At 53.2% G+C, this 22318-nt stretch overlaps 9 protein-coding genes across 9 annotated transcripts; 4 read left to right on the top strand and 5 right to left on the bottom strand.

The window, feature by feature from the left end:
- Nucleotides 1–1838: 1838 nt before the first annotated feature.
- Nucleotides 1839–3865, top strand: ASPACDRAFT_75228 (putative eukaryotic translation initiation factor 3 subunit EifCl). The gene is made up of 2 exons (XM_020204394.1): nucleotides 1839–2258; nucleotides 2383–3865. The coding sequence occupies exons 1-2, from the start codon at nucleotides 1950–1952 to the stop codon at nucleotides 3502–3504; spliced, it is 1431 nt and encodes a 476-aa protein (XP_020060041.1). The 5' UTR covers nucleotides 1839–1949; the 3' UTR covers nucleotides 3505–3865.
- Nucleotides 3866–4183: 318 nt separating this feature from the next.
- Nucleotides 4184–5765, bottom strand: ASPACDRAFT_75226 (uncharacterized protein). The gene is made up of 2 exons (XM_020204393.1): nucleotides 5183–5765; nucleotides 4184–4731 (listed from the first exon to the last, which is right to left on the bottom strand). Exons 1-2 carry the CDS (start codon nucleotides 5522–5524, stop codon nucleotides 4375–4377), a joined length of 699 nt encoding a protein of 232 aa, XP_020060040.1. The 5' UTR covers nucleotides 5525–5765; the 3' UTR covers nucleotides 4184–4374.
- A 164-nt stretch (nucleotides 5766–5929) lies between these two features.
- bna5-1 (kynureninase) lies at nucleotides 5930–7554 on the top strand (the record flags this gene model as incomplete). The annotated part of the gene is made up of 4 exons (XM_020199067.1): nucleotides 5930–6104; nucleotides 6175–6518; nucleotides 6576–7059; nucleotides 7115–7554. 4 exons carry the CDS (start codon nucleotides 5930–5932, stop codon nucleotides 7552–7554), a joined length of 1443 nt encoding a protein of 480 aa, XP_020060039.1.
- Nucleotides 7555–7988: 434 nt separating this feature from the next.
- On the bottom strand, nucleotides 7989–9321 carry ASPACDRAFT_111615 (ER membrane protein complex subunit 4). The gene is made up of 3 exons (XM_020195575.1): nucleotides 8991–9321; nucleotides 8543–8892; nucleotides 7989–8475 (listed from the first exon to the last, which is right to left on the bottom strand). Exons 1-3 carry the CDS (start codon nucleotides 9126–9128, stop codon nucleotides 8400–8402), a joined length of 564 nt encoding a protein of 187 aa, XP_020060038.1. The 5' UTR covers nucleotides 9129–9321; the 3' UTR covers nucleotides 7989–8399.
- Nucleotides 9322–9326: 5 nt separating this feature from the next.
- Nucleotides 9327–12745, top strand: ASPACDRAFT_111612 (putative AP-2 adaptor complex subunit beta). Its single transcript, XM_020195574.1, has 7 exons — nucleotides 9327–9476; nucleotides 9533–9794; nucleotides 10126–10310; nucleotides 10380–10455; nucleotides 10524–10888; nucleotides 10941–11369; nucleotides 11420–12745. The coding sequence occupies exons 2-7, from the start codon at nucleotides 9756–9758 to the stop codon at nucleotides 12477–12479; spliced, it is 2154 nt and encodes a 717-aa protein (XP_020060037.1). The 5' UTR covers nucleotides 9327–9476; nucleotides 9533–9755; the 3' UTR covers nucleotides 12480–12745.
- Nucleotides 12746–13080: 335 nt separating this feature from the next.
- On the bottom strand, nucleotides 13081–14625 carry cwc25 (U2-type spliceosomal complex subunit CWC25; the record flags this gene model as incomplete). The annotated part of the gene is made up of 2 exons (XM_020202287.1): nucleotides 13081–14485; nucleotides 14600–14625. The coding sequence occupies 2 exons, from the start codon at nucleotides 14623–14625 to the stop codon at nucleotides 13081–13083; spliced, it is 1431 nt and encodes a 476-aa protein (XP_020060036.1).
- Nucleotides 14626–15011: 386 nt separating this feature from the next.
- On the bottom strand, nucleotides 15012–19428 carry ASPACDRAFT_75220 (SH3 domain protein). Its single transcript, XM_020204392.1, has 4 exons — nucleotides 19364–19428; nucleotides 17246–19213; nucleotides 17096–17191; nucleotides 15012–17039 (listed from the first exon to the last, which is right to left on the bottom strand). Exons 2-4 carry the CDS (start codon nucleotides 19047–19049, stop codon nucleotides 15250–15252), a joined length of 3690 nt encoding a protein of 1229 aa, XP_020060035.1. The 5' UTR covers nucleotides 19050–19213; nucleotides 19364–19428; the 3' UTR covers nucleotides 15012–15249.
- Nucleotides 19429–20195: 767 nt separating this feature from the next.
- Nucleotides 20196–21185, top strand: ASPACDRAFT_57076 (Rtr1/RPAP2 family protein phosphatase; the record flags this gene model as incomplete). Its single annotated transcript, XM_020203207.1, has 1 exon — nucleotides 20196–21185. One exon carries the CDS (start codon nucleotides 20196–20198, stop codon nucleotides 21183–21185), a length of 990 nt encoding a protein of 329 aa, XP_020060034.1.
- A 441-nt stretch (nucleotides 21186–21626) lies between these two features.
- ASPACDRAFT_49788 (40S ribosomal protein eS17) lies at nucleotides 21627–22255 on the bottom strand (the record flags this gene model as incomplete). Its single annotated transcript, XM_020202286.1, has 4 exons — nucleotides 21627–21701; nucleotides 21771–21968; nucleotides 22045–22170; nucleotides 22235–22255. The coding sequence occupies 4 exons, from the start codon at nucleotides 22253–22255 to the stop codon at nucleotides 21627–21629; spliced, it is 420 nt and encodes a 139-aa protein (XP_020060033.1).
- Between the last annotated feature and the right edge of the window lie 63 nt (nucleotides 22256–22318).

Raw genomic sequence — 22318 nt, 5'->3', positions numbered from 1 at the left:
CTGAGGCCTGACATCTAGGCCGAATGAAGCGTGAACAAATGACAGTCAAATAGGATAAGATTTCCGAAGAAGGGATGCCCAATGATGGGCTCTGGAGCGACAGTGGCACTAGCAACCTTGGTTGGCGGGAAGCGGAAGGGGCACATGGTAGGCTTGTCCTTCATTCCACAGACTCGGATCTCCGGGTTTTATACTTGGCTTGATCCGGAAGATTCTGTCCACTGGCCGAACCTCCTTCTTGCCCTGCAAGATATGTGTGTCTGTGCTTGTGTGCCTTTGTGTGTGCTTGTGTGCCTGTGTGTGTGCATGTGCATGTGCATGTGTGTGTGTGTGTGTGTGTGTGTGTGTGGGAGATCATGGGCGTGGAGCTCCGATGCGGCAGTTGACCCTCGCCCTTTTTTTTTCGTAAGAAAAAAGGGATAGAAACACGAGTCAGGTCGTGGCCGTACCTGCAGGGAGCACTATTTACTACTAGTCACAAGTCACAACTGACCTACATACCATATTCATTACATTATCTTATTCGACCTACCGAACCGGCTAGGCTCTGCTGGCAGTCGAATCCTTTACGCTATCACTTTTTCTTGACCAAACCAGGTCTAGAGCATCGTATTGTGCAAGGAATAGAGCTCCAAGGTCTGATTTTCAAAGAGAATCCTATCCGAGATCTATGATAATCGATGCGGATATCAGATCTTGACACCTTGTATCGGTCAGGGCTTACCCTTGAATCCCTGCCCTCTGAAGAATCGGACTGAGAGGAACTGCCTCTCCTATAAAGAACCGCGAGCCATTATAACTGTATTAACTTGCTCCCAACATTCCTGGACGAAAGCAAGGCACTCTGCCTTCGGCTCCCTGGGGAGGGTGAGCTACTGCGTAGCATACGGAGTAGTTAGGTTACCACCTCGCATCCAATCCAAGGTTCTTCAAGCGGCCGGTAGAAGTATCCGGCTGCCCTCTCACCCAATCGGAGGCGTGCTACTCATCTTGCGTGCCACTCACTCCATGCTCCTTCGTCCCTCCATGCCACACCTCATTCCCATTATATATCCATGACTCTGATGGTAATCCTTTCGCTTTTATATCTCGAATACTCAAGTGATTTCAGCCACGGATGGGGATTCCCAAGTTCTGTCATGTTGTGTTCTCGGAGAACTGAAAAGGGCGCCATAATGGTTCGGATGGGATCTTGCCTTTATCAAATAAGCTTCTCACACTTCAAAATTCTTACTACGCGTATTTATTTCTCTGGTGTCGCTCATCTATGTATGCTGGGCAAATTCTCTGGGAATGATCGAGCTCTATGTGGAAGACATGAGTCAGTATTGGGACCCCTGTGATTTTCCTGGATCACGGCAAGTAAGAGTGTACTGGTTCGAAACGAATACTACAAAGCGATTCTAGTATAGTCGTAAGAGCTATTGGGTGTTCCTGCTAACTCTAAAGATAAACAGGTCTTCAGGTTACTTGGTGTCGATAACCTCACTATATGTATTCACCAGTTCCGTGTTGAGCCAATAAGTGTGGAGGATCCTGGCCTGTCTAATGTGACCCGATTTTAGCTCAGGCGATCTTTGCATACTAGTCACCAAAGACAACATGGATCATTATCTGTGCCCGACGCAGTGGCTCTGTATTTTCAGAATGGATAGATAGTAGAAGGCACGGTAACCTATGGCAAGCGGCAAGTCTTTGGGGGTTTTTTTGATCTGTCGGCTGCATAAATGAGTCAGCAGGCCAGCTATGCACAGATAAGATAAGCACAAATCCGTCCAAGCGAAAACCCTCAAAATTCAACTCCGCCGAAACAATCCAAATCCCACACGCCGACGCCAAGTAGCTACGCCTGACGACGTGCCCCCTCTCCTGCCCTCTCTCCACCCATCTCCGCCCCCCGCTCACTCGGAAATCTTATCATCGTCAACAGTCGCTTTTCTGTTGCAAACATGTCCTACGAAGAGCGCGCCAACCAGCACCCCAACTTGGGCGACGAGTCCGATGTTGAGGAGGAGGCCCTTGTCAACGACTACCGCGAGCAGGTCAACTATGATGATGGCATGAGCGAGTTGGACCGGACCACATCTCTTGGAGCTGGCTCGCAGGCACAGGATCTCCAGGCACAGCTCGCCGCCGCCGCGACCCCGCTTGAATACCAGGCCACGCTGGAGACTAAATTTGCGAGCTACGATAACTACTGCAGCCTTTTCCACTACATCTTGAACTCGGACGGCCCGGTTGAGTTGGAGGTTCCTTCGGTATGTTCTTTCTCCCGCCCTGCTCAGAACGTCTCGCGCGTCGAGGTTTCGTTGAAAGTTGTTGTGTGGTCGACGTGAACATCGGCATTCTGGACTAAAATCACCTAACCTTCTGTTTATGCAGTACTACTGGGCTTGGGATGTTATCGACGAGTTTATCTACCAGTTCGAGTCCTTCTGTCGCTACCGCAACCGTGTCGCTCGCAGCGGCTCCAACGAGGAGGAGGCGCAACTCTTGCGTGAGAACCCGAACACGTGGGGCTGCTACTCCGTCCTTAACGTCCTTTACTCCCTCATCCAAAGGTCGCAAATCAACGAGCAATTGGCTGCCATCAAGCGTGGTGAGGACCCATTGGCCGTCGCAGGAGAATATGGCTCTCGTCCTTTGTACAAGATGTTGGGATACTTCTCCATCATCGGACTTCTGCGTGTCCACTGCTTGCTCGGTGATTTCAGCCTCGCCCTGAAGACTCTTGATGACATCGAGATGAACAAGAAGGCCATGTTCGCCCGTGTTATGGCTGCTCACTTCACGACCTACTACTACGTCGGTTTCTCTTACATGATGATGCGCCGCTATGCCGACGCCATCCGTATGTTCAGCCACATTCTGGTTTACGTCTCCCGCACCAAGAACTTCCAGAAGGGCGGCAACAGCTACGATGCCATCGCCAAGAAGAACGACCAGATGTACGCTCTGATCGCTATCTGTGTTGCCCTCCACCCCACTCGCTTGGATGACACCATTCACTCGGCTCTCCGTGAGAAGTACGGCGAGCAGCTCAACCGCCTGCAGCACGGTGGTCCCGACGCCCTGCCTCTGTTCGAGGAGCTCTTCCGCTCTGCCTGCCCCAAGTTCATCAGCCCCACTCCTCCTGACTTCGAGAACCCTGCCCTTAACGTTGACCCGGTCGATCACCACACTGCCATCTTCATGGATGAGGTCAAGAACACCCTGTACAACCCTACCATCCGTTCTTACCTCAAGCTTTACACGACCATGGATTTGAAAAAGCTGGCTGGCTTCCTGGAGGTGGAGCCTGAGAAGCTCCGCTCTTGGTTGCTGATCAACAAGCAGCGTAGCCGCCAGGTCCGCTGGGTTGAGGGTGGTTTGTTGGAAGGTGAACCGGCCATCGCCAACGATTTGGACTACGCTCTCGAGAAGGACCTCATTCACGTGAGTGAGACCAAGGCTGGACGCCGCCTTGTTGATTGGTACCTTCGCAACCTCGCTCGTGTCTACTAGATTGACAGCCCAATACGTCGATCACCGTCTTAGACGCAAGAGCTTGAGGCTTGAGATCTCGGAGATGCGATCACTCCGTCTCCATAGCCACAAGGGTCGATGGTTTTCACGTGGACAACACGGCACTCCCAGTGCCGATTGACCGGGCAACTCGACCCTATGGATGCACGAAATTGAGGTCAACAGTGACTTGGTGGCTTAAGCTCCCACCTCTATCCCCATCCCCCTCCCCCTTTTGCCTACTGATCCTCTCACCTTACCCCGTCACTCAAGTTATGATGCCTTTTATTTCTATTTTCATATTATCCCTCCATGTTGTTTTCTTTCAAATGTCCATGCTTTTTTCTTAGGGTTGGGGCCTTGAAACCGATCAGGTTACGGGTTGGAGTCGACACAAAAGAAATTCTCGAGGATTTGATTAATTCGCGGCGTATTCCATTATGCTTGTGCTTTGGTTTTTGCTTACTGTTTCGACGACATTGTCCGGTCTGGGCTGTGCATCATGCTTTTGTTTGTTGCTTGCTTGCACAGTACCCAAAAAGAATGCAGCTGGCAGAGCACAAGGCTGTAGTGATTCCATGATGAAATAGATGATGACGTTATTTAATCCTTTCCATTCCACCATAAAATTTGCAAGTATGAATACCTTTACGCGCCTGAAATCCCAACAGAAGCCAATCCCAACAGAAGCGGAGTGGGGATATACTATTTACAATCTATTCGGTTAAGCATAGCTATGTTGTGGTAGTTTGATGCACGCCAACTCCCAAGTATAATACATGGGGCAGAACAGAGCACGACTGCCCTCAGAAATGGGAGCAGGAAAGCCCGACAACCATGATCCGCAAGACCCTTAGCGAACCCCCCCCCCTACTCCAGAACGTCGAAACTCGTCCCGCAACCGCAATTACTTGAAGCTCTCGGGTTGTCGACGATCTTGAACTGACTTCCAATCAGCTCCATCGTGTAATCCACCGTACTTCCGTGAAGCAACTCCAACGAAGGTTCATCCATGACGACTTTGGCCTCGCCGGGTCCGGCAGGAGCGTCCTCCGCTTTGAAGACGGTATCTTCTTCGGGGTCGATCTTCGACGCTGCTTCGAGGGACATCATATACTGAAACCCATGACAGCCGCCGCTTGTCACGGTGATCCGGAGGTGGTCGTAGGGGTTTTCCTCCTTCGTGGCCGACGGGGAGGAGGTCGGGTCTGTGATCTCACGAAGCCGCTATAATACGAAGCCGTTAGTTCAATACCCCCGCGATTGAATGCAAATAGGTAGAAATCAAGGACGGAACAAAGGACTTGAAGCCACGCTACACAGCGACAGGCCCCAAGATATAACAGAAAAAAGAAAAAAGAAAAAGAAAAAGAAAAAAACATACAACAGCCGGGATTCGCTGGTGGTCACCCACCCAACTACTAACCGGCCGGCGTGTGGCTTGAGTACGGCTGAGCGGACGGGAAGCCCTATTTTCCACACCCTGTGGTCGTATGTACTAGACGAAGAGTGGTCATGGTACTTAATGCGATGGTACCATATGACCTCCCTCCTGCCACTGCCATAGCTTTGGGGTTGTGCATATAACCCGACTCCCGTCCGATGCATGAGTACCCAGCTTCCATCACAACCCAACATACTGAAATATCAAGATGTTGAAAGAGAGATAAAAACCTACTTCTGCGGCCCGCGGGGATATCTTGATTGTGAGTTCGTTTCCATCCTCGTCAACTCGGGGGTTTTGTAGGATCTTCGCGTTCGTCCGGATCGCTGACGAAGAGAAAGGGTAGCGCAGGCGGATTGCATTGTAGAAGAGCACGGAGTATCGCGTAGTAAGCTTTCGGGACGCGATGCCTCTCGTATCTTTGTTAAGAGGACGCAAGCTGGACCGGAGGGATGCCGTGTCGCAAAACGATGCGGCGAAGTTCACCGGAGGCGCGGCCGATGGCGAAAACGCGGAGATGGATGAGTGAGGACGCGATAGCCGGCGGACGACGGATGATAATACCGGACGAGACATGATGGTCTTCAACGATCTCCAAGATCAAGGAGCTAGTGGATTGGCGGCGTTATCGTGGTCACTGACGTCTCGGATTGTCGAGAGGCGTGACTGATTATATATCATCATCCCAAAGATACTGCCGTTAGTCAGAGTGAGCGGCGTGGCATCATTGGTTGATCGGCCGTCGGCAGACACCGGCAGAATAATCACCGTGCAGTTGCCCGCCTTCTGGCCGATAACCGATCGCGGGGAACTAAACCGAACCGCGCGCCGGGTGCCAATCGTGCTCTAAGAGCTAACCCTTGTCGAGATTTGACTATAGAACTCGGTCTGACTTCTCATACCCTTTATTCACCAAACCAAGTACTGATTAGTTCTGTCCAGCTTTGCAAGATAAAGGAGTGGTTTGCAGCATCAAGCACAATGCTTCCCGATCTGCGCGCAAAGCGCGCAAATGGTGCTCCCCCACTTTCTGACTTCACAAGAGAATATGCGCAATCGCTTGATGCGCAGGATCCTCTACGTCACTTCCGACAGGAATTTCTCATCCCCTCGAAAAATGATCTGAAGAAGAAGACCTTGGCTCTACCGAATGGATGTACGTCAAACGAGCATGTTTTCTGTTGCATGGACCATGGATTAACCAGAAGCATTGTTCGTTGATATAGATAACGAGGAGGCCGAGGAAAGATCCATCTATCTATGCGGGAACTCCCTTGGAGTCCAGCCCCGCAATGTTCGCAAGTATATTGACCACTATTTGCGAGCGTGGGCCATCAAGGGTGTGACGGGACATTTTGTATCGCATGATGACCAGCTGCTTCCACCCTTTGTCAACGTTGACGAGGCTGGGTCGAAGTTGATGGCGCCGATTGTTGGAGCTCACCCTGAAGAGGTTGCCGTGATGGGTACGCTGACAGCGAACCTGCACCTGCTGATGGCGAGCTTCTACAAGCCTACTAAGGAGCGATACAAGATCATCATCGAGGGCAAAGCATTTCCAAGTGATCATGTACGTGTCGGATCTTGGGCGGACCGGAAGAGCAGCCACTGACATACAAGGAGACAGTACGCCGTTGAGTCTCAGATCAAACACCACGATCTTCGCCCAGAAGACGCCATGGTTCTCATCGAGCCCCAAAACTCCAAATTCCCCACCTTGCCCACCGAGCAAATCCTTCGTGTCATTGATGAGCATGCCTCGAGTACAGCTGTAATTCTTCTCTCTGCCATCCAATTTTACACTGGGCAGTATTTCGACATCAAGAAGATCACCGCGTATGCCCAGTCGAAGGGCATTTTGGTTGGCTGGGATTGCGCCCATGCGGCCGGCAACGTGGACCTGCTATTGCATGACTGGAACGTGGACTTTGCTGCATGGTGTACCTACAAGTACCTCAACAGCGGTCCTGGCTGTATGGCGGCCCTTTTTGTCCACGAGAAGCACGGCAAAGTAGACAGGGATAAGATTGGCACTGCAGAGCAACCCTTCCGCCCGCGGTTGTCAGGTTGGTGGGGAGGAGACAAGCAGACGCGGTTCCTGATGGAAAACAGTATGGCATCCCAAGATATCTCAAGCCTCATGCTCTAACTTCACACTCTCCGCAGACTTCGTTCCTCAGACAGGTGCCGCAGGCTACCAGCTCTCGAACCCGTCGGTTCTGGATCTAAGTGCGCTTGCGGCCTCCCTCGAACTTTTCAACCGGACTTCGATGGCGCAGATCCGAAAGAAGTCCCTGCAGATAACGGCATACTTGGAACAACTCCTTCTGGAGTACCCGTCCGAGTCGCTTCCAGAGAGACCGTTCAATATAATCACACCCTCGAATCCAGCAGAGCGGGGTGCTCAACTCAGTCTGCGCTTGTCACCGGGTCTTCTCGACGGCGTTCTCGAAGTTCTGGAAAAGCACGGTGTTGTGATAGATGAACGGAAGCCAGACGTCATTCGAGTGGCGCCTGCGCCTATGTACAACTCGTACGTCGATGTGTGGGAGTTTTGTCAGGTCTTTCTGAAGGCCTGTCAGCAGGCTTTGGACGCCCGTAAGTGAACATACAACATGTATATCTGTGATTTGAAAAGAAAACCTTCCAACGACCAAATCCTTCCATCCTCTTATCCATGCAATCGACCGTGACCTATGAGATTCCTGGGTCAACGTCAACTTTTGGCAAGGCTTCTGGGACGAGGATAATTATTTAATCCAAATATACCATCAATAATATTGACAGATATAGATTGGAGCTTCACCGAAGGGTCTAGTCTTTCAGTATGTGTCCTTGGCTCCACATGTATGTATATCCTGTTCATATCAAATCATCCGAGAAAAGAGATCGCTTTCGCGATTCCTCTCATACATGGCAAGTATTTGAAGCAGTACGAAGAGGGCAGTTTTGAAGCCTGCTATGTAGGAATAGTTCTCCTGTGAATTACTTATTACGTATAGTAGCGGAAATGACCTACTAATAACCAAATAAGTTTGTCAGTTGTCTTTACTAAACAACGCCTAAGTCTGGCCTGTCCCAGCATCACTTGCTAAAAAGGTCCGTAATCAGCTCCTTTATCATTACATATATAAGCGGATCGTACCCAGATCAATCAGGCTGCAAGATTGACCAAGATTGACCAGCCCATACCTGCTTATAGTCTTGCAATGGTACTTGTCCTTGAAGCTCCGATTATTCTGGGAGTCGAGCGGCCCTACCTAGTAGTGTGGCCATCTGTACTGTACAAAAGTATGGTAACTGCTACACACGTGCACCTAGTACGAGCCTAATTAACGCAGGGTCCCGGTTCTTTTGCACGAAATACTTGTTTCGTATCAACCCTGGAGCCATTTTATACTTTCTGTGCGCCAACATTCTGTACCTAATATAGAACATACATCCTGGAGATTCATCCAAATGCGAAATAAGCCGGCTCCAACGATTGACGCTCTGACTCCCACGCTAACCAATCTGATCTCGTAGTCCTGTGTAAAGATAGAATGTTAGCCATCCGTCCAGCCCAGCAGCCGCGCGAGAAGAGAGCCCACTTACGGCAGGAGACCCATCGCGTTGACCTTCCAGATACCCAAGCAAAGTAAGACTAGCTGCATTACTACATAGATGGCCTTGACGCCCAGAAGCTTGCCCCGCGTGCCTTCGGTTTCGAACTTGGTGAAGACAGTGTTGGTATTGATGAGGCCTTGGATGGGGCCCTTGAAGAGCATGAAGACCATCATGATGCTGAAGATTTGGAGACTGTTGCCAGACATGTACATCATAATCGCGTTCATGGGGATTTGCTTGGAGGGAGCCAGGGCAATCTCCCAGGCCTTCTTCAACTTCAGGGTATCGGTCTCCTCGGGCTTGGTCGGCGCGGCGGCGGTCGATGACTGTTGCGCAAGCTGCGGACGCGATTATAAGGGTTAGTTCGGGGGCCGGTCGGGGGGGGGGGGGGGGGTAGAGAGCAGGGGGAGTAGGGAGTATTCATGACAGAACATACATGTTTACCGCCCATCTTCTTCGAATAGCCTGGAGGATCGGGGATTTTGGCGGCCTCTTTGCTTGGGCGCGGCATCGGGGTGTTTAGCCTGACCACCCATTCTGGGGGTGGAGGCGGGTTGAGAGGTTGCGCAGCCATCCTCCAATTTTTGTTTGATGGACTCAAATATGAGATAACGAGGAGGGAGCTGAGCACAAGCAAGCGTAGCGTACTAGAGTGGTTGTTGATGGGCAACGGTGCGGAGAAGTCAAGCTGGAAGAATGTTGATTGATGATGATGACAACCCTCCTCCTCCATCCGGACTGGGAATTTCTCCACAAGCGGCGGGCGGAGTTGGCGGCTCCCGATCCACTCCTGATTCTCAATCCAACCCAGACCCTGATCGAGACTCGTTCCCCTTTTGACCTTGTTAATCTCGACCTTGGATTTCTCTCTTGATTGTCGGATCGAACTGGGGGAGACAGTGATATTTCCCATTGAACCTAGGTTGGACCCCAATCCGCTTCCGCGCTCATTCCTCCGTGCGACGCTGACTCCTTTAGCACCCACCTGCACACCCCTCTTCCTTCTCGAAAGGTCATGGAAGCTGCGGCCAGCTAAAGATCTCCTCCCCCTCGAAGCTAGCATACCGACACGAACCAACGTCGCTATACATGCACCTGCGATTTTGAAACATCATCACCTTCAAACCCTGCGCCAGCCCTGTTTTGAATAGTACCAAGCCACTGACCTCGCCCGATTCGTCACCTATAACCCTCCGACGCAATGAGTTCTAGCGGGGGAGATGCGAAGTTGTTCGCAAGGGTATGTACTTGCGCGTGCACTGCTCTTCCGTTTCGTCGGTCGCTTTGAGGCCTTGGCCTGGTGACTTCCTATTATCCTTCCGCATCTTCCCCCTCCTCAATCCTGTCGAATCACACTCGACGGTGGCTCTCTTCCATACGAACCGAGCACTGTCCTATTCCTTCCTCCTCACACCCTTGGGGCAACCTCTTTTCGGTCATCCATGAAATCCTATCCACCTCACACACTTGAGTCCTCGCTTGTTCTAGAGAAGACTCCCTGTGATCCCATGTTTCTCAGTGTGGTCCCCTATAGTCCGCAAGATGGCTTACCATTCTCTCAATCTAAACAGGGCAAAGTCGCCGAACTGCGCCAGGAGCTCAACAGCGGTGGGAAAAAGGATAAGAACCATTCGGCCAAGAAGATCGCCCTCAAGAAGATTGTCGCAAACATGACGATGAGCAACAATGACATGGTAGCCTTGTTCCCGGATGTGATCGGTTGCATGAACCTGCCCAGTTTGGAAATCAAAAAGATGTATGTCGAGAGGGCAAAAACCGATTGCGGATACAATTGTTCGGCGCTGACTTGTCTTTAATGATACAGGTGCTTCCTGTTTCTGGTCAACTACTCCAGGGCGAAGCCGGATATTGCGCTCAAGGCGTTGCCGATTCTGGTCGATGTATGGATGATGCCCCTCTTTCTTCCCCACCTGGATGCACTTCGATGGATTTCCTAACGAGCGCATAGGATATGGAAGATTCCAACCCACTCGTGCGTGCTCTGGCTTTACGAACGATCTCATATGTCCACGTTCGCGAGTTTGTTGAAGCCACAGTCGCACCGGTCAAGCGATTGATGCAGGATATGGATCCCTACGTCCGGAAAACGGCCGCCTTTTGCGTCGCAAAGCTCTACGAGCACGATAAGAAGATGGTTGAAAGCTCCGACCTGATCGACCGGTTGAACAGCATGCTCAAGGACGAGAACCCGACGGTGGTATCCAGCGTCCTTGCCTCCTTGGTAGATATTTGGGGACGGAGTGAATCGATCTCTCTCACCATTGACTACGCCAGTGCGTCGAAGCTGGTTTCGATCCTACCAGACTGCTCCGAGTACTTATTCCTGTACCTGATGAAACCAGTCCTTTGCTAATAAGACCCATAGGTGGGGGCAATCATACATTCTCGAGGCCTTGATGTCCTATGTTCCTCAAGATTCCGCTGAAGCGCTCTTGCTGGCGGAGCGTATTGCTCCTCGCCTGTCGCATTCCAACTCTGCCGTCGTTCTGACTTCGATCCGGGTCATCCTTTACCTCATGAACTATATCGTCGACGAGAGACATGTTACCTCGTTAGCGAAGAAGTTGTCACCGCCCTTAGTCACCCTTCTCTCCAAGCCCCCAGAAGTCCAGTATTTGGCTTTACGCAATGCCATCTTAATCCTACAGAAGAGGCCGGAAGTCCTACGGAACGATATCCGCGTCTTCTTCTGCAACTACAACGATCCAATCTATGTCAAAGTAACAAAGCTGGAATTAATATTTATGCTGACAACGAAAGAAAACATCTCTGTGGTGCTTGCGGAGCTCAGGGAGTAAGTTTGCCCTTTGATGTCCTGATGATCGCACAGCTAACAATGGTTAGGTATGCCACAGAGATCGATGTCCATTTCGTGCGCAAGGCAGTGCGCGCGATTGGCAAATTGGCGATCAAGATCGAGTCGGCCGCACGGCAGTGTATCGACACTCTCCTTGACCTGGTCAACGCAAAGATTCCCTACATCGTCCAGGAAGCGACCGTGGTCATCCGAAACATCTTCCGCAAATACCCCAACCAATACGAGAACATCATCAGTAACGTCATCCAGAACATCGACGAGCTCGATGAGCCAGAGGCCAAAGCCGCCATCATCTGGATAATCGGACAATACGCGGACCGCATCGAGAACTCCGACGGCCTTCTTCAGGACTACCTCGCCACCTTCCACGACGAAACCATCGAGGTTCAACTGGCCCTCCTGACCGCAACGGTGAAGTTCTTCATCCAACGCCCAACCAAGGGCCAGCAACTGGTCCCCCAAGTGCTGAAGTGGTGCACGGAGGAGACGGACGACCCCGACCTCCGCGACCGAGGGTACATGTACTGGCGGCTCCTCTCCACCGACCCCGCGGCCGCCAAACAAGTCGTCATGGGCGAGAAACCGCCGATCAGCGCGGAGAGCGAGAAACTCGACCCGAAGACTCTCGAGGAGCTGTGCTTGAATGTCGGCACGCTGGCCACGGTATACCTGAAGCCCGTCCAGCAGGTTTTCCGCAATGCGCGAACCAGACGATTGCAGTACAGCCCCGCCCTGCAGAAGCCGCAAGAGGAAGCCACCAGCGCCGCCAGCTGGCAGTTTCCCGCTGCGGCGGCACAGGTCGCGGCCAGTAGTCCCACGGCCGCGACGGCCGCCAACCCGACGGGCTTCCCGATGACCGGCGCGGCGGCGGGTGACATGAACGCCGCCGTCAGCGCCGCGGACAACTATTTCAACAGCGTCGGCAGCCAGCAGATGGCCGCGCTCGATCTGGGCGGTCGCAGCGACGGCGGTGCCGGGGGCGGTGGCGCGTCGCAGACCCAGTATGTGGTCAACCAGAACCAGCAGCAGGTCTATCAACCCCAGTTGGCTGGTGGTGCGGCGACGGGAGAGCTGTTGCTGCTGTAATATCCTCTACGTAGTTTTCCTGCTCATTCCCCTGCGTCCGTTCTTCATACTCTTCATTGGTTTTTTCCCTTCTTGCATTCATCCTTTGAGCGATGCCAGCTTTTTGATCGCAGGCAGGGACTTGTGATACCTCTTATTTAACATTTCTATCATATGTATCATTTTAAATACACACAAAATGTAAAGAAGTTGGGAACGGGGCTGGATTTGTTGATATAAGACGTAATACTGATGGAATTGCTGGCTCAAAGAGAAAAGCTTGATGCCTTGAAATTCATAGAATTGGGTAAGGAAGGAGAAATCTACACGAATTCGTGGTCTTTACATACTCGCAGTTCTATTTGAAATCATGTGACCTCGCTGAACCGAGGCGTTACACGCACAACGCCGACAGGATTCATGGTTTACAATTTTGATTGTACATCATACACACTTCCTACCCAATCTGCCTGCCTCTAGCAGAATTAAGGTGTATGGAAACTAGTTTGCAGAATTGTCATCACTGCGCCAACCATCGATTGCAATGCACCAAAGACGCCGGGGACATTGGAAAAAAACCATAGTAGTAGTAGTAGTAGAACGCTGCACCTAACAAGAATGCTCACTCATCATCATCCAAACGAGCAAGTCCACCACGACTACGTTTGAGGCGGTCATTCAAATTGTCTTCCTGGAGTTGGCGATGAAGACCCGACACAAAACGGCCTTTCTCAGAGCGATGCTTCTCGTCCTCCTCGAGTTGCTTCTGTTCCGCAGCGGTAACCTCTGCAATACGCTGACGACGGGTTTCCTCCATCTCGTCTGCGTTTGAAAGCATCTCTGCCAATTTGCGCTGACGTTCTTGCTCCAAATCCTTGGCTCTCTGCTCTGTGTTGTTGTTGTTTTTGCCATCCTGCAGGTTCCGGTCACGATTGTACGAGTCTCTCGGTCCTCTGTAGTCCCTTCTGTCAGAGAAGCGATCGGATCTCTCTCGTCGGTCTCGGTCACGGACGTCCTGACGAGCACCATCTCCCCGATCATCAGAACGGCGTCTGTCTGAGCGATGGCGATCAGGTCGGGGTGACGGCGATCGATCACGGGGCGCATCCCGACGGGAAGAGCGGTCGTAACGGTCCTCTCGGTCACGGTGATGCCTGCTGGAGTACTCTCTCTCGCTGCCGTCTCTGTCGCCGCGATCGCGGTCCGGGTCTCTCCTGTCGTAGTCGTGATCTCTGTCATCCCTGTCCTCCCTCCGATCCCGATCCTCTCGGCGATGATGATAACTCCGGTCGCCCCTCTCATCCCTCCGTCTTCTCTCCGAGCGATCCCCCGCAGCAGCTCTGGGTGACCTCTCCCTCTCCCTCTCCCTCTCCCGGTGCGACCTCCTATCCCCCTCATCGCTATACCTCCTACTCCTCCTACTACCCCGATGATCCCTGTCCCTGTCCCTGTCCCTACTCCCCTCCCGCCGATGCCTCCTCTCCCTTTCCCTATGCCCCGCCCCAGCACTCGCCCCCGCACCTCCCACCGCCTGGGACCCCCTCCTCACCCCCTCCTTAATCGCACTCTCCAAAGCCGCCTGCTCCCTCTTCCGAATCTCCAACAACGGATCCGCTAAAACCTTCGCCATCGTATCCCGGGGATTCGTCCCTGCACCCGCGCCCGCGGCACCACCGTCCCCCGCACCAGCGACCGCGACCCCGCCCACCCCGGCGGCCCCCTTCTTCAGCGCCTGACTCTCATCGTTCTTCAGCAGAATCTGATCGAACCGCCGCTTGCCCAACAGGTACCCTTCCATCTCCTCGGAGTAGTGGCCGGTGGCGCTCGACGGCTCCTGGTACATCCAGTCGACGCGCTGGATCTGGCGCGGGGCGCCCGAGTCCTCCTGCAGTCGCTGGAGTTCCTGGATCTGGCGCTCTTCGTCCCGCTCGCGCCGCAGCTGGTCGATGCGTTTGCGCTCCTCGAGGGCGCGTTTCTCTTCCGCCCAGACGCGCTCCTGGTTGCGGAGGAGGGAGGGGTGCCATGATCTATTTTTTTAGGGACTGGTTAGTTGAGTGGAGTGGAGGGGAGGGGAAGGGGGACGGGGTTTGGTGATAAGGGAAAGGAGGATCTGGAAGGGGAGGTGGGGAGAGAGGACATACTTCTTTAGGTTGAGATCACCACCCATCTTTGCGGTTGCGAATTAGATGAAGATGGGGATGGGAGTATGGTAGTAGTGGTGGGTTGTTTGTTGGCAGGTTGTTGCGAAGAGAAAAGATGAATGGAAGAAGGATGAAGCTCCGGCGCAGTGCGTGGGTTGTTCTTCCTAATCAGGAAGGATGGGTCCGGTCGGGGCCCGGGGGCGGTGGCCGGAGCGGACTGCAAGGTGCATGGAGGTTGGCGCCACTGCGGGTCGCTCTTTCTGCCCAACTTGTCGACGGACTATCTACGGAGTGCCTTTGGCCACTGCATGAATGGTGCAGCTGCTGTACTGTACAGAACATACATCGTACAGTCTAGTGACACACAAGGATCTAGACCAATACTAGGAGGAAAAAGATCTCCAAAGATTCAGCAGTTGTTGATGTAATGGAGTATGCCGACAGCAAAACTAAAAACAACAGTCATCGCAGTGCATTGGCAATTACACTGAACGACATTCAATGGATAGATAGGTACAACAAGAAAGGTAGGTAATATATGGAAGCAGATCATAGAAAAACACCACGCCTATGCTCACACAGACCTCCTGGCAAGCTTGTGCGCAGTACACATACCAGCGGAGCTCTCCGTTAGTCTTCAACGCGTTGCCTTATTTATCCCAGCCAACATAACTCCGAGGCATCACACGCCATACCTTACATTCTCCACTCCGCAAGTCATTCAGCTTGAAGCTCTCCATCTTGACTTTTTTGCTTTCTCTGCCCTGCTCCCAGGCGCGGATCTTCTTCTTCGTGCCGTCCCAGTCAACGACAATGCCTACGTGATCGGGCTTGCCAACCTCGGAGCTGTACTTTTGATGCATGGTGCCACGATGGCCCTGGAACCGTGCGTTGCGGAAAGTCACAACATCCCCTGCGCGGATCTCATCATTCTGCTGAACCGAAGCATTGGCCAGGTTAGAGTAGACAAGAGCACCGTAGGCGCGCGTGCCAACAGGAAGCAGGACATCAGACAGAGGACTGAGCAGATGCTGCACCAGGCCATGTGGGGTGCCATCCGCGACAGTAGTGTTTTGGATGCCATTAACTGCATTCGCAATGCGCGTGCCAATCTGGTTGTGGGCAGTTTCGAGTTGATCTTGACGCGGATGATGAGGAGGCGCCTCGTGGCGCTGTTCGAGGGCCGCATCACTGGGATTGCGAGCATCAAAGGTCACAGTGATCACAGTTTGGGAGTAGTCGATGAATAAGATATAAACATCCTTGGTCACAGTAGACTTACCGCCCCGCTTAGAGGAATTTGACTCCTCGAATTCGAGAAGAACATCCTTGCGATTTTGGAAAACAGGGGGAGGGGTATTGGGTTGCGTCCACCAAAGAGTGGTCTCTGCCAAGTCAACGTCCGTGGCAATAAAGCCTAAATCGATAGATGGACGGGAAACATCCATAGATCTCCGGACACTGGGCTGGGCTCTTGGGATGTCCAGCGATGCACGGTTGCTGCGAGGTGTAGGCGGAGGTAGACTAGGGGGCGGGGGAGCCATTGAGGCGCGCTTTTCGCGAGGCGACGAAATGGACGTCTCGCCATAAGGTTGAACAGGTGAAGCTTCATGGAGATCATCGGGCTCGTCTTCAGCAGACCGAGGAGGCATAGGTGGAGCTTCCACCGGGCCGCCGGGGATTGGTGGCGGTGGCGGTGCTCTCGAGACAGACACGCCATGCTGGGGGGCAGTATAACGGTAAGGATCATACTCATCATCGTCACCGCCATATGAAGGCTCTCTTTGTGGTGGAGGAGGTGGAGGTCCTCTAGGCGACTGTATAGAGTCTCTGCCGGAACTCTTTGGAGGCTGGATCGGCGGCGGAGGGGGCACTGCGCGTGGGGCAGACAGAGGAGGGGGAGGCGGGAGACGAGTCTGGGGTGGGCTTCCAGGAGATCGAAGCGAGTGTTCGTCGGTTATGACACCTTCGTCGAGGCTAGAGTCGCGGCCGTGTGACTTCAGAGCATCCTTGAACTTAGCACCAGATGCGATGTCCGTGTCGTAGTCGCCATCATATTCAGTTACTTCGCCTTCGGTACCCTCGCCCGCTTGGCGGGGCTGCGAAGTCATGCTTGTCCGACTGTCGGCTGTAGACCTTCGCCGAATATTGACTGGAGGAGGGGGAGGGATCGGTCTACTCTGAGATGGGACTGGGGGATTGACTGGTACCGGGGGAGGAGGACGACTCATTCTCTTGTCTGCAGGGAGTGTAGGTGACAAGGGAGATGTTGTATCGTAGGTCGATGCTCGGCGAGAGTCGAGATGGTCGGGGAGTGGAGGTGCTGGTTGCTCTGCTGCTGGAGTGGCCGGCGTAGCGTTCGGATGCAAGGACAATTCGTCGTCAGATTCGTCTCCTGGATCGGCAGGTGCAGCGACCTTGGGTGGGGGCAGAGATTGAGCTAGTTTCTCCAATTTAGTACAGATTGACACCTAGCACTAGGTTGAGCCAACTTACATCCTGGAATCGGCGGAGGGGACATAGGTTGTTCGTGAGGAGCTGGAGGTGGTACCGGACGCGTGTTGAGTGGGGGAGGGGGAGGAATCGCGCGCTCTGTGAATGGATTGTCAGCATATCCTCCTGGATATTAAATAGCACCATCCGTACCTTGCGGTGTAAATGGTCTATCGGCAGACATACGACGTTGAGGTTGTTCTTCATGGACAACTTCCTCTACATCAGGAACCTCGTGTGCAGCATGCTGTTCAGTTATCGGACTTGCAAGGGCCTCTTCCTGTTCTTCCTCCTGCACTTCCTCCTCTTTCTGGACATTAGGATAAACTGGAGGCTTCCCTGCATTCATTCCAGGCAAGGCCATGATAGGGACTGGAGGGGCTGCGGCGGGACGGGAGCTCTCATCATCAATGGCTCTCTCCGCTTCCACAGGCGCAGGCGCCTTAGGTTTGCGAGCCGCACCAGGGATAGGCATCCCACCAGGGGGTCCGAAGAAACCCATCATACCCATACCACCACTCATCTTTGCCATTCTCTCTCGGAGTTCCATCTTCCGCTTGACCTCAGGGTCAATTTCCTCCTCTTCGTCCTCGTCCTCGTCTGCCTGGACTGGTTCCTCGGCTTCTTCGTTTTCCCCATCTGACTGCGGTTCATCTGTACGTTCTGCCTTTGCATGCGCACCCTGAGCCTGTGCTTGACGTCGAGCCTCTGCACGGGCCCGCTCGTCGGAATCTTCCTTGCTTGTGGAAGTTTCTTCTGCATCTTCCGTGTCGGCAGCAGCAGAATCATCCGCATCATTGGTGTCACTGGCGAGCTCCTGCGCAGGTGGGGGTGGCATTGCATGCTGCGGCACAGCTGGTCCCACTACTTCATGAGCAGGTTCTCGTGCCGCATCGTTTGCTTCGGCTCCTTCGGCTGAAAGATCTTGTGTAGGAAGAGTGTCTTCGTGGGATTCGAGACGCTTCTTCGGAGGCCGCTTCGCCTTTTCCTTCTTTTGCGCAGCTTCGGCATGACGTTGAGCCTGTTCCATCTGTTGTTTCTGGAGAAGCGCGATACGCTCCTTGAGACTTGTTGGCTTGGGCTGATCCTCCGCGCCTTCTTCCGGACCATCACTTGACAGAGGACGAGCCTCAGACATAGGAGGCTCTCGCGTAGGAAGTTCTCTCGTGACTCGTTCTTGAACATCAGGATCTTCTTCTCTGCGATAAACCTTCTGCGGGGGAGGCTCTCTGGGCGGAGGTACATAGGCGTTCTTGCTAGGTGGCGGTGCAACAAACGGTTTCCGGATAAACGTGTTGGAGCTCTGAGAGAGGCCGCCTGGCTTGAAAGGCGCAACTGGCGGCGCAGCAGGCTTGTTGAATGCCGCAATACGATCCTTGAAGGATGACCCGGTAGGCTTCTCGGCGACAGCGGGAGGCGGGGGCTTGGTTACAGGTTTAGGGACGGGTTCACCAGCATCCCTCGTCGAAGGTTGGGGAATGGGAGCTGCTACCGGCTTAAACGGAGGAATCTCACTTGCCGGCGATGCCAGAGCTGGAGGGGGAGAGCTAGGTGGCTGAGGAACGGCCGCCGGTGTCTTTTCAACCTCGGGCTCGGGCTCGGGCTCAGATTCAAGCTCGGGCTCTGGTTCGGGCTCGGGCTGGTAGGAAGTCTCTGGAGCAGGGATTGCAGCTGCAGCAGCGGGCTCCGGGGGTGGCGGAACCGGCTCTGCTTCCTTTCTGGGTCTGCTGGGACGAGTCGGTCGCGGGGGTGCAGGGGGCTCATATCTTTCGACGAAATTCTTGGGGAAAATGCCCTCTACTTTGCGCCCGGAGTCATCCGCATACTCACCAAAGTACCACTCTGCATCTTCCTCAGCTGTGACGGTTATGATCTGTCCGATAGCGAAGTTGAGGTCGTCATCGTGGTCCGAAGAATACTCGAAGACCGCTCTGACCGTGAATGGCGGACTGGACATTTGGCAAGTTGGTGGTTCCCGTCACGGAGGTGAAATGGATGACTTAGGATCGGATGAATGGATTGATCGAAGTGACAGGCGGGATATCTGCAGGCAGAAGCACTAAATTATGTACGGCTTTATGCAGTAAAACATATGCGAGATGTGCTTCACTGCGAGGTGGTCTGCTTTGAGGACAAGGAAAATAACAATATGTCAGCCTGGTGGACTGACGTACGTCAGAGCATGGCGGATGGAGGGGGTGGGATCGGACACGCTTGCTCACACACCGCCAGAAGGACAGCTGGTGGGATCCAGGCTAGTGAGAAACTTACTGCAGTCAGGAGGACAGACTGTCCACGAGATGATAAATTATTCACAAAAGGGAAGGTAGGAGAGAGGGACTATAGGGGGAGGAATTGAGAATCAGAGGCGGAAGGTAGGGAATGATGAGCGGGGGGGAGAGGGAGTGGAAGAGGGAGGAATGAACAGCGAGGATGTAAGGAAATGTAAGGCAAGTACAGTCAGTCACGACAAGTAGACTAAAGTGTAGTTACAAAGTCGTTAGACTCGTTACAGACAGACCCTCCTTAGTCCTCTTTCACTTCTCTAAGTTCTCTCACTCTCACTCTTACTCTCTTGCTCGCCCGCTCTCACAAGCAGCTCCACCACGGGGGCGATCGGCGGCTAATAAGATTGAGCAGAGGCTGAACCGGTCATCCACCGATTCCATTGCCAATCCAATTAATTAAACAACACATTTCACAAGTTGGGAACCTCACAAGCAGACGGGCACCTAAATTGGGTGACTACCAGGTGCACATGTTGTCATTCTTTTTCCTGATCTCCTGATTACAGTCGCAATAGGTGATTCTGTAGCAGTTAGCAGGTCATAAGTATGAGTACGGAGCACTAACAAACCTCATCGTCATCCATGTGGGTGTTGTTACCAGAGTGCGCTTAGCTTCCCTTTCAATCCGGGGTTTTTGCCTCCTGCCGACCCGACCAAAATTGAACGATGTTCATCTCTCACTCCGACCCTCTTCAAGCTGCCGATGCGTCTTGCCTTCCTTTCCATCTGACTTACACCTCATATCCAGTCTCACTTCTGTTTTATTCCTTCCCGTTTTTTCTTTCTCTGGTTATATATATAATCTCCTCGTAATTATGTCCTCGGGTCGACAAGTACTCAAAACCTCACTTCCATCCGCTCACGCAGCTTCCGCTTCGTTAACCCGCTCAACCCCTGCTACCGCGCGTCAATCGCCACCCAAAGCGGGCATGTCACGACAAGAGCAAGGACCATTATCAGCCAGACCCGGCACTGATCCCCGTCACATGGCGATTGCGCTGCACCATGCGCGCCAGATCCAAGCTCAAAAGGACGCAGAGGCTCTCATTCTCGATCGCATTCTCGACCTCGTTCAGTTCCCCACCTCACCGTCCGCCGATCCTAGCTCCCCGTCCCCCGAAGATGCTCGGGCCTTCAAGTCTGCATTGACACCCTTCCAACCCGCCGATTACGACAATCTGATCCTGGAAAGAAACATCGAAGGGCTATGCGGGTATACTCTTTGTCCCCATGAGCATCGCAAGGAGGACTCCGGAGGCGCCTTTCGCATCAAGTGGGGCGCGAAGGGCAGCGGCCCAGGCGGGCGCGGGCGCGAGATGAACATCGTCCCGAAGGAAAAGCTGGAGATGTGGTGCTCCGATGCGTGTGCGGAAAGGGCGATGTTCATCCGAGTGCAGCTCGCCGAGCAACCGGTGTGGGAACGAAGAGCGGACGATGCCCACGGCGCCCATATTCTACTGCTCGAAGAGGAACGGGCCAGAACACAGCAGCAAGGGAAGGGCAAGATGCGGAGCGCGGCCAGCGTCAACGAGGTCACCGGTCAGCTAGGTAACTTGCATGTGCACGAGGGACCAAGCTCCAGCGACGTGTTCGATCATATGGCCAAGCTGTCGGTTCGTGATGACGCACGTTCGCAGGAGCTGGCCCTGGAGCGTGGCGATGCTCACCCAGCACTGTACACGGGTCGCGTGGACGTGAATGTGCAGGAGAACAGTCGCGCTGCTGGCCCGGTGACGGCACCGCAGATGCGCCCGGGAGACGAGAAAGGAGGCTCTATCGAAGGATATGTGCCTCGCGATCATTGACTCGGCGAGGGCAAAAATGGCAGTAATGATTGAATGGAGCCATTGGCATTACAGGGGCGTTGTATTCCAGGAATGATACCCAGATAAAATAGCAATCTACAAGATCCAAGACGATATAGCACCTCTGAAGATCGGCAAGAAGCATCGATCATAGAGGGTCACAAGATGTGGCTGTCTGATAGGCGATGAAATGTGGAATTCCTACGCAGCAACCGGCCGTAGAGACCAGCTGGTGAACGGGAAGTGAATTGGCAATCAAGCGTCATCTCCGTCAGGAGAATCGGCGACACCTTGTTTGACGAAAGTCATGTTCATTCCTCATGAGTCTGTTTCTAGACTACAATGGTAGCTGGAGGCCTGCCAGAACAAGCATGAAAACGCCAGGGATCGACCTAAGACAATCGTAAAACTTTTTCATTTTCCGCTTGAGGGCGCACAGATTTACCGGTAGCGACGGGGGCGCTCCTGGACCTGCTGCTGGGTGACGTTGACGACGTTGACCTTGAGGTTGTCGAACTAGAAACGCGAGACATGTTAGCTTCCTTCTCGACTTCCCTCTTCTCAGAATATTGGGAGAGTACTTACACCCAGGCTCTTGAGGAGATCCTTGGTGTCGGCATCGACATCGAGCTGGCCGGACTCGGTCTGGGAGACATCCAGAGCAGAGACCTCAGGAACGTACTGATCCTTGCGCTCACGCTCCTCCTCCTGAAGCTTGAAGGAGATACCGCGGACAGGGCCACGCTGGATACGCTTCATAAGGTGGGTGGTGTAACCAGCAATCTAATTTGAATCAAAAATCAGTGATCCACTCTTGATTTCTAGCGTTTTTCGGCGCGGCGCGCAGAATTCTACTAACCTTGTTGCGGAGACGCTTGGAGGCAATGATAGCGATCTCATCGCAAATGCGCTTGTTGGTCTCGAAGTCGAGCGTCAACTTGGGGTAGTAACGCTCGATGATGACCTTAGCGGAACGCTTGACTGTCTATACGGCGAAATCATCAGAATCGTGGCGGCAAAGACGCGATTTCCGTGGTGTCTCTGCTCACCTTGGTACGGACGCGACCCATTTTGGCGGTTTGTTGCTGGCTGGATGGATGTTCGAAACTCCGACTACGATTCCTTATGTCTCC

Source organism: Aspergillus aculeatus, assembly GCF_001890905.1.
Source record: "Aspergillus aculeatus ATCC 16872 unplaced genomic scaffold ASPACscaffold_2, whole genome shotgun sequence".
In the NCBI taxonomy this organism is placed as follows: domain Eukaryota; kingdom Fungi; phylum Ascomycota; class Eurotiomycetes; order Eurotiales; family Aspergillaceae; genus Aspergillus; species Aspergillus aculeatus.
The sequence above is the reverse complement of the archived record's forward strand: the minus strand, read 5'-3'. Positions and strand labels throughout refer to the sequence as shown.

Excerpts from the sequence above, each read along its gene's own strand:
- ASPACDRAFT_111612 (XM_020195574.1), top strand. The coding sequence starts at position 9,756 with ATGAGTTCTAGCGGGGGAGATGCGAAGTTGTTCGCAAGG. Across the intron at positions 9,795-10,125 it reads ATGCGAAGTTGTTCGCAAGG|GGCAAAGTCGCCGAACTGCG; the intron begins GTATGTACTTGC and ends CAATCTAAACAG. Across the intron at positions 10,889-10,940 it reads ATCCTACCAGACTGCTCCGA|GTGGGGGCAATCATACATTC; the intron begins GTACTTATTCCT and ends TAAGACCCATAG.
- ASPACDRAFT_111615 (XM_020195575.1), bottom strand. The coding sequence starts at position 9,128 with ATGGCTGCGCAACCTCTCAACCCGCCTCCACCCCCAGAATGGGTGGTC. Across the intron at positions 8,893-8,990 it reads AGAAGATGGGCGGTAAACAT|CTTGCGCAACAGTCATCGAC; the intron begins GTATGTTCTGTC and ends TCGCGTCCGCAG. Across the intron at positions 8,476-8,542 it reads AACGCGATGGGTCTCCTGCC|GACTACGAGATCAGATTGGT; the intron begins GTAAGTGGGCTC and ends ATCTTTACACAG.
- ASPACDRAFT_75220 (XM_020204392.1), bottom strand. The coding sequence starts at position 19,049 with ATGTCCAGTCCGCCATTCACGGTCAGAGCGGTCTTCGAGTATTCTTCG. Across the intron at positions 17,192-17,245 it reads TAGACCATTTACACCGCAAG|AGCGCGCGATTCCTCCCCCT; the intron begins GTACGGATGGTG and ends ATCCATTCACAG. Across the intron at positions 17,040-17,095 it reads CCCTCCGCCGATTCCAGGAT|CTCAATCTCTGCCCCCACCC; the intron begins GTAAGTTGGCTC and ends TGGAGAAACTAG.
- ASPACDRAFT_75228 (XM_020204394.1), top strand. The coding sequence starts at position 1,950 with ATGTCCTACGAAGAGCGCGCCAACCAGCACCCCAACTTGGGCGACGAG. Across the intron at positions 2,259-2,382 it reads TTGAGTTGGAGGTTCCTTCG|TACTACTGGGCTTGGGATGT; the intron begins GTATGTTCTTTC and ends CTGTTTATGCAG.
- ASPACDRAFT_75226 (XM_020204393.1), bottom strand. The coding sequence starts at position 5,524 with ATGTCTCGTCCGGTATTATCATCCGTCGTCCGCCGGCTATCGCGTCCT. Across the intron at positions 4,732-5,182 it reads TATCCCCGCGGGCCGCAGAA|CGGCTTCGTGAGATCACAGA; the intron begins GTAGGTTTTTAT and ends TTCGTATTATAG.